At 32.2% G+C, this 9,435-nt stretch overlaps 1 protein-coding gene across 2 annotated transcripts; it reads right to left on the reverse strand.

Annotated features, from left to right (window-relative positions):
* Positions 1-161: 161 nt before the first annotated feature.
* Positions 162-1,537, reverse strand: LOC110017850 (ACT domain-containing protein ACR4-like). Of its 2 annotated transcripts, none has more exons than XM_020714985.1 (3): positions 730-1,537; positions 577-655; positions 162-496 (listed from the first exon to the last, which is right to left on the reverse strand). In XM_020714985.1, exons 1-3 carry the CDS (start codon positions 946-948, stop codon positions 486-488), a joined length of 309 nt encoding a protein of 102 aa, XP_020570644.1. In that variant the 5' UTR covers positions 949-1,537; the 3' UTR covers positions 162-485. The 2 variants fall into 2 exon arrangements, with proteins under 2 accessions (XP_020570644.1, XP_020570643.1); XM_020714984.1 differs by having other exon boundaries at positions 162-475; positions 551-655.
* Between the last annotated feature and the right edge of the window lie 7,898 nt (positions 1,538-9,435).

The raw sequence follows: 9,435 nt of genomic DNA on the forward strand, positions 1-9,435 counted from the left end.
AGAATAACTAAACAAAATACATTTAGTTGATTTAAATTATTTCTGTAAAATCATAAGAACAACTACAAAAAATTTATTGGATTAATAAACTATGTAAATAAAAGTTTATCTCATAAATGAGAGATTGCCAATGAGACGCTTGATATGAAACCACAAACTCATTCCCAAAGAGCGAAAAAAAGAAAATACATTCTTCTTAGGAGCCGACGGGCTACTGATGATGCACTCATTATTCTTTTTTTTCAAAGTAGACGTCTCGACCAATCTCATGACACACTACCTCGAGCCTTTGCTGATCAATTTCGTTGGCATTAGTGGAAGAGGAGACATCACCGATATAAAAATAACCAACTGTCAAGCCATCCCCAGTGATGAATTTCATCTTCTCGAGTGACAAGTTATTCTCCCTTAATGTCATAGTCACAGTAGATAGTAGACCATGACGGTCTAATTTACGCACCTTTATCTTTAGGCCCTGCACTCAATTACAAATATACTGCAAAAATATCATATTTTTTATTAATCTAAAAAGTACAAAACTCATACATACTCGAGATATTCTCCGTTGAACAGCACCTGTCAAACTTTGAATTAAAGTTTGTTTTTCAAATTCATTCAGCATCTTGTAACCATTTGTCCGCCGCGCAAAATATTCCTATATTTAAAACAAATTAAAACATAAACTCACATTTACAATTGACAATTTAAGCTTAAAAATTATTTAAGTACCTGATATGCTACCGAATCTTGGGAGATAATCGATCCATGAAATCTATTATAATCAAGATCAGTTAGAGCACACACCACATCAAACATCAACTTAGCTCTATCGCTACTCCTCATTTTCACAACTATGTAGTTTACATCTTTCCAACTTTCAATCGACACCTGCGGCAAGCACACCTCTTTGTTATCTTCACTAACATCGATAAATGTACACATATCCATCAACTGATGCAGTCGTCGTTCAGTATGAAACCGACATGTTGTGGAGTCTTTCAGTCTCACCGTTCATAGTTCATTCGTGGAGTGTTGCATCCTCAAAACACTCGCCAAGTGCTCCACTAGGTAATTATATCTAATTGGATCCATGATAGGTTGACACGTATTTTTTTCCTTTAAATATAGTATGCAAGCAGCATGTCCATTGTATGACCATAATTCTCCTGATTCCATAAAATATGATAGCTCAAATAGCACGTTCGCAATCTAAGAGAAAATACCTGGTCGATCAAAAAAAGTTATTTCAAGGGCGGTGCAGTCGGAGGCAAAATGGTCAACGGCGACTATGTTGCCATCACTAATTTTGACTTGTGTTGGATTGGAGGATCCGCTTTGGTTTTGGGCAGCAACAATAAGGGATTGTTGTATATGTCTTATAAAGTTGGAGTCTCTTATTTTATGCCCTTGGGGATCGGTGACATAAAATATGTTTGCGAACCAACCACCATCTGACGAAATATATGACTTGGAAATACTGAGATCTAAGTCACTCAAAACTTGAATAATATTTAGCAAAGTATCTGACTTATTTATACCATTCACCTACATTCATTATAATAAAGAAATTTATATTATTTCATAAAAAAATTAATATGAAATGTGTGAAAAACATATTAAAAATGAATCAAATATATATATATATATATCACAATAGATAAAAAGAATAACAGAACGAGAGTATAATCAGCGCATGTTTCATTATCAATACATATCCTGCAATAAATAATTATTTCAATAAAAGCAATAACGAACTATTTAATATTTTAGAGAGTACTCATTCGCTTGTACTTTTAAGTATTTTCATTTTTTCACAAAATAGATGATTATGAATGACAAACACAACAAACAAAAACAAAAAACATCATATTTTTCTCCTGAAAAAAAATAAAAAAAAAAAAAAAAGATAATAAAAATAATTAAATTGTAGCTACCTAAGGGGAGGGATATATTCAGGGAGGGGGACAAATTGAGACTCAAAATATGGGTAATCTTGAGCCATTAGTGTCCCTGAAAATCAAAATTGAAACAAAATTTGCAAAATTTAAATAAAAATTTTATGAAATATTTAAATAATGTGAAACATTGATTTCAAATGAAGGAACAAAGTTCACTCTTTTGTATCTAACAGCAGTAGAGAAAGAAGACGGAGAAATATTTTCATTTCATTCACAAAAATAGATGATTATGAATAACAAGATAGCAAAATCACTTTCTTATTCATCTTTTGAAAAATAAATTAAAAATAGTAATAATAATTAAATTGTAACTACCCAAGAGGAGGGATATTTTGTGGGAGGGGGACAAATTGAGACTCGAAATTGGGGTATTCTTGAGCCATTACTGTTTCTGAAAAATCATAATTTAAACAAAATTTAAATCAAATATTTTAAATAACGCAAAACTTTTATTTGAAATGAAGGAACAAAGACCACTCTGTTGTATCTCACAGCAGTGGGGAAAGAAGATGGGGAGGAAGTCTGCCGGGAAGAACAGGGGAGAATGAAGTCGGAGAAGGAGAAGTCCGACGGAATGAGAAACCCGGTGGGAACTGCAGCGAAGAAAGAAGTCGGAGAAGGAGAAGTTTGGTGGGAAGAGCAGTGGAGAAAGAAGACTGACGGCGGGAAGTGAGAGAAGGAATTATGAGGAGGATGGATCAATCGAGGAGGATTAATTCTGAATATGATATTGGCATTTTGATTGATGCTATTTATTAAAGGTTTTAGGCCGAATTGTTTGGACGATAATTAGGGTAATGAGGACACGTAAGCTATTTTATTTCCTAATTCCATGGCTTCAGCTGTGAAAATAGAACAAGTCGCCGTCCAAATTGCATGGCTTCAGTTGTGAATCTGTTCCAATCCCCGCACCATCAGGATTGGGTTGTTATAATTGAAACAAAATATATTAATTGCTTCTTTAGAATGATTTTGAAATTGAGATTTTACACTTCTCCCGCATCAGGATTGAGTCAGTCCCCGCGCCAAACAACCTTCAGCTTTTCTTGATCAATATATCAAATACACGGCTGACGGTTCATCTATTTTTTATATATTTCTCATTTCTTAGAATAAATTTTTGGGGCATTTAAGTAGATGCCACGTAATTTATATGTAATCATATATTTAATTCCTAAACTTTCATATTTACATATCTACCACTCAATTATTTTTATTTTATGATCATATCAAAAATATTAGTATTTTTAATATTTTAAAAGAGATAAAGTGTTAGTTGTTGTAGAATTGTAGAATTTTCAAAATTAAGGACTAGAAATAAATAAATATTTTTTTGTTGATTTTATTTATAATTTTTTAATTAAAATAATTTTTGAAAAAGTAAGAAAAATATCTTATAATATTGTAGGAGTCTATAAGTGTGCATAATACATTAAGACAAAAAATACGACAAACAACATATATACAAACCTATAACATTTTATTCATTTCATGGTCACAATATACGTAGTAGTGATTTTAGGTTGACGGTACATATTTTTCTCTGAAAAGATGAGAATATATGTTATATTTTTATCAATTGTATATGTAAGATTAGCACCGAAGACATAAAATTATAAATATTAATTTCGTGTGACTTTCATTATAGTGGTCTCCGTTGAAATTGGTGCCTCATACCTCAAGGCTAGAACTCAAATAATACACTGGTTACATGTTAACAAAGATTTTCTCACTCTACTCTTTTTACTCGAAAGAGAATGATCGATAAATTTTCATATGTATATATATATAGACACACACACACACACACACACACCTTAGTTGATTTTTGACTGATATATCAGACCAAGTTTAATTTTTCTTTATTTTTCACTTTTTAGCATGTCGCATCATCAAAATTAGAATTATTTAAGTTACAACAAGTTAGCCGACAAGTAGTACCTATTATGACAATCTTAATCAACAAAAGTAAATTTTGCATGTTGCACAAAGTATTTCACTAATGAAATATTCATATACTAGGAACATAAAAAATAATATTTATCACTATTTGCAAGAGAGAATATCTCATCCCTATAGAATAGATATAATAATTCACTACTAAAAATTAAAGTATTTTGCAACACTTTTTAGTTAAACTGTTGTTAAGATAAATCTATAATGATGGTTTAAACCACAAATCCGCCCGAAGCCCTCACTTGTTGCCTAATTCCTATGGTTTCTTTTTGTGCTCGGTGAGTCGAGTCTCTTTCTACCTTCTCATTTGTGAGTCCCCCTACCGATTGGCTTCCAGTGAGCCAAATTCCTGATTTCTTCTTCTTCGTTTTCCTCCTACCCTCATTTCAATCTTTATTTGTGATTTTTAAGGATTTTTGTTTGTCACCGTTGAACCGAGGTTCTCACAACTGATTTATGAGGCTTTGATATGTTAATTCACTCCTAACATTCTTTCTTCCCTGGGTTATTTCTATTTGTATTTTTATTGATTTCTTGTTCTGTAAATCAGGATTGCATCTGCATGAATATCGATAAGAAATGATGAAAAATACAAACAACATTGATACATGATTATTCATCATATGATCAAGCGGTCACAAAAGCCGACCGAACGAAGAGAATAATCGATCCAGATAAATAGCCCCACCCTCTACCTGATGAAATGATCCTATACGAAACAGTGAGTCTCCGTAATTAGTCTCTTCAGAATGGGAAATTGATGATCATTAAGTCGACCGAATGACACTTAGGGTCCATTTGGGGCAGCTTATTTGATGCAGTATTTGATGCGGTGGTGTTTTGAAAACACACCTGATCTGTTTGGCTAAACTGTGTTTTGGCAGTTTATGCGTTTTTAAAACGCTGAAAACAGCGTTTTCACACCGCACATATCTAGGTGCGGTGGCAACTTTCTAGCTGTGGTCTGGCTTTTCCAAACAAAATAAAAATTTGTAATAGCCAACGAACCAAACTTGTCAGTAGATTTTTTTTAATCAGCTTATCAACAGATTAGTCAATAAGTTGCAGCTGTCCCAAACAGACACTTAATCTGTTGGCTTTTGAGACCAAGTAACTAATTCCAAGTATCGAAATTGGGCAATTACGAAAAAAAAACTAATTGATTATTTCAAAATTTTCAAACATATCGAATCAAAATTTTTTACCTCGCACAAAATTGAATCAAACTTGTGGGATCAGTGTTCAACTCAATTAACTTTTGAATCTTTCATCATACAGTTCAATTTTTGTAATAGGCTTGATTTGAAAAAAAAGGTTTCCAGAGTATCCTAATTTAAATTTTGATTATTTGTTGAAGACATTATATGAATTTTGATTAGTCATTTTTCTCATCAAATAAAATATTTTTTTGTCTTTGGGATAAATGCTACAAGTTGAAAATTAGAACAATACTAATAATATAGAAGAGGATAAACATGAAAGCACAAGGCTAATAAGCACAAGTTAAATTGATCAAATAATTAGCTCTATATAAATAAAATCTCTATATATTCAGGCATCCCAAGCAGCAAATGCTCTATGGCAAAGAAGGATTCTACTTATTTACTCTTTGCATTCTTGTTTTGCACATTTTCATTTTTCTTATAAGGCTTTACAATTTTTCTGTGTTATTAATTTATTCAAAGTCCGGATGCAGAGCTGGGTCCGGGCAACGGACGTGATACAACAGGGCGGAGCGGGAGCACGAACCTTCATTGTATCACTTTTGTTGTCCGGACGTAGCTCGCACTTGAACTCCAGACCTAATATTTTTTCGAGGTTTGGGACCAGCATCCAACCTGATGGAGAGAGAGATTTATTATGGCACATTTGATGGATTTGATCATTTTGATTTACATATTCATTGAATAAATTTATTTTAGTTTTGAAACCTATAAAATAAAGATAATTATATTATGTTTTGAATTGAACTAAAATTTTGGTGAACCAATGTATTAAATTGTTAATAAATTTTAATTAAGGTTAATTTAAATTGTCATGTATTGCTAAGTCTTATGATTTGATTATGACTGAAAAATAAGTTTTTGTCATTTGATTATTTACAATTGTTGATTTAATATTGGAAAAAAGATAATATAATATAATTTTTTAATTTGGTTGATTTTATAAAAAATAAAAATTTACCTATATTAAATATAAAAAAAACAAATTTTAATTAATATACAACCAATATCTTAAATTAATGATTGAATCAAATTTATCACATAATTAAGACACACGCACATATGCAATTGGTGGTCTGTTGTTTGATAGTTTTGATGTAAGTCCCATCAATTCCGGGTTTGATTCTATCTGACTCGAATTAACACATATGGGGTGGACTGATACATGTTGTGGTATGTAGATATGCCATATGTTTTCCACTATTTTTAGTTAAAATAATGATATTTTTATGTTATATGAAAATTTTGAGTGATATAATTGTAAAAGATAAAGTTTAAGTTTAAGATATGTAAATACATGAGAATTGCTTGATACGAATGTTAATGACCAAAAATAAAGTAAAATTAAGGGAAATTTACATAGATAGCACGTGATTATTATGCATTTCATGTCTCACACAAACCTTCATATTTATATTTGTAACACTTAGGTGCTTTAAACCTATGTTTGAAATAAGTACAAGAAATTCACTAATTATCCGCTGACAAATTAGTCGATAATCAGATCTTTTTCAGTCCATAAGCTAGATTTTCGACTGAATCTCGACTACAATTTGTGAGCCATAACATGACTTAGAAAAATGCATCGTCGGTTGAATTGTTTAGCGGTTAAATGCTTTTGACTAAGTAGCCATTAAATTATTAGTAATTGATAATCGGCTGATAAACTGTTAATAATCTCGTCATCTTTTGACTCGTTTAATTTTCAATAGATCATAATTTATGGGCTGAAAATTTAGACGATTATCAGCTGAAAACTTGTGCCAAAATAAAATAAATAAATAAATAAATAAGTGTCGTAGCCAAAAAAAAAAGTTACACATCGACACTCATAAAACAACAAAAAAAAAGACTAAGTCATATTTCATAACATATCGTAAGAGTGGTGGCCGCAGAATAAATGAAAGAAAAAGGTTAAATAGAAACAACAACATTAATGAAATCACAACAAATATAACAATAAATCTCAGCAAATCATTCAATACAGTGGTGTTCGGAAATTAAATGAAAGATGTTAACATGAAGCACTACACACAGATAGAAGAAAAAATCCCGATCATCATGGTGGTCCTCCTTCACCTCCTCGACCAAAGTTCGCTTGCCACGGCGATGTGTTTGGTGTTTCAACTGCTCGATAGTTGCCCTGACATCCCTGGCTTGCTATGTTGCCTTTATCACAGACTTTATTTCACATAGCTCAGTAGCAAAGCTAACTTGTAACTGCTAGGAGAGTGCAACCACACATTTGGAGACTTCATCATCAACCAACGACGTCTCGCCTAAACCAAAGTATTTTGCCTTAAAGACAAATCCTTATGTGGCGAGGCCGTAGTCCCTCCCCTTATTTCTTCCCCCGACAACATGTTTCTATATCTCAAAGACTGGAGGATGATCAAATTGATCACTAGAGCTACAAGTTCCTCTGGGCTCTAATTCCGAGCATCCTTCAGGCACAAATACTCTTCCTATATAAGATTTTAAAGGGTAAGTAACATCAAAATAAAATTGTTTATAAATTTCATAAAAAAAAAAAAATCACCTTATGCTGACACACTAAAATATATCGTCGACCCACTATTAATTCGCCTAATGTTGATGTGTGTGGTGTGCAACTCAGACGTGGTGGGCTCCCGTTTAAGCAATTGCCTAACATATAAAATGTTTACAAAAAATAATTACATATATCAATGTAGCACATAAGTTAAATTTTATCATCCTCCTATAATCAGTATGAGACATCGATCCTCCAGCGTATAAGAAGGTACCCATGCCCCCATAGTCAGAGGTTTGGTTCTGCTGCTTCATCAACATCTTCCTAAGAAAAGGCCCAAGCTCTAACATCCTCTCATATCTAGAGGGCCTCTGTTCCTTCTTTCAAATATCAATAAACATGTTACATAAGCGTGTCTACCCTCACATCTCGAAGTTCTTGTAGATCTAATGATCATGCTCAGCATCTCACAGAAGTGATACAAAATAAATATCAAATAATGTCAGTTATTATAAAATATAACTTAAGATTATAATATAATTCAAAATTATTTAATTTTAATTCAAATTCCGTGACATGCATCTCAAACCTCGATTGGGATTGTCTTTCATGTTAAATATGGAGCATCTTACCTACTCTTGTTAAACTCCTTGTTCCTGTGGATGGGCTGCCATGATGTATGAAACCTTTAAAAAAAAAATATATTAGCTATATAATATAATAAAAAACTAATTTCAAATATATTAATTTAAATAACATACGAATTTCCATCTGGCTCGATTTATAACCATTATGAGTTATCCACATCAAAGTGCTCGATAAGAGTAGAGGGGCCTACCTCAAAGGAGGGTAGGGGTGGCAGTGTGGCGGGAGCTGTAACAAACAACATTAAAAGACTTTGTAACTAGTTGTGGAGCAACAGGCCTGACAGGCACTGCTATGGCAGTCATATTAATGACTATCATACTAGTGACTGTCACTGTCATACTCGTATGTATGGTGGGGCGCAATATTGTTTGCTTTATCCCCTAAAGAAGTTGGACAAACTAGTCTCTGAGGACTCTGGCAGTCGTTTTCACCCAAAGTCATAGGTAACAAGCAAAAATAAATTGATTAGAATAATTATGTGAAAAAAACAATAAAATTAAAGAAGAAAATAATTGATGTTAAAGCAGAAAATTATATAAATGTAAACAAAAAATAATAGACGTAAAAACAGAAATACCATAAATGAATGCAACATAAGTAATGGTAGGATATAACTAAAGTAAAAATAGGAAACAACTGTAGTAAAAGTAGAAAATAAGTAAAGTAAATGTAGAAAACATTAGAATAGATTTTTGATGTGCACTGAAGTTCTATTAAGTACAGGTTATAAGCGTAATTGTAAGGTCGTCCAAGTAGCATATGAAACCGAATCTTTGTATCGATCCCACGAGGAACAAGTAAAATTCTGAAATAAAAAAAGTTTCAGTTTACAAGTTGTAAGTCTAACCTGGTATGTTTGAGCTTTGATAAATTTTTGAAATCCTCTAAACCGATTTTTTGAAAAATCTAAATCCTAAGAGATTAATGTGAGAGGTTCTATCAAATGAAGGTTTCTCTCCTATTTTGGATTCTAGAAACCTAAGGTTATTCATGTCACAAAGTTAATGGTGATAGCCATAAACATATCTTTTCCTTAGCATGTGGTCCAAGAGGTTAAAAAATTTGAATCAAAATTATGCAAATTTTACCAGGATCTAAAATTTTCCTTGACAAACGCACTATCGTAGAAGCAATATTTTTGTTCCCCTAAGTTAATGTG

The sequence above is a fragment of the Phalaenopsis equestris genome, unplaced genomic scaffold (assembly GCF_001263595.1).
Source record: "Phalaenopsis equestris unplaced genomic scaffold, ASM126359v1 Scaffold000002, whole genome shotgun sequence".
Taxonomy (NCBI): Eukaryota; Viridiplantae; Streptophyta; class Magnoliopsida; order Asparagales; family Orchidaceae; genus Phalaenopsis; species Phalaenopsis equestris.

Coding starts and splice junctions, on each gene's coding strand:
- LOC110017850 (XM_020714984.1), bottom strand. CDS start 948: ATGGATATGTGTACATTTATCGATGTTAGTGAAGATAACAAAGAGGTG. Junction 656..729: donor AAGATTCGGTAGCATATCAG/GTACTTAAATAA, acceptor TTTTAAATATAG/GAATATTTTGCGCGGCGGAC. Junction 476..550: donor TTCAACGGAGAATATCTCGA/GTATGTATGAGT, acceptor AATTGAGTGCAG/GGCCTAAAGATAAAGGTGCG.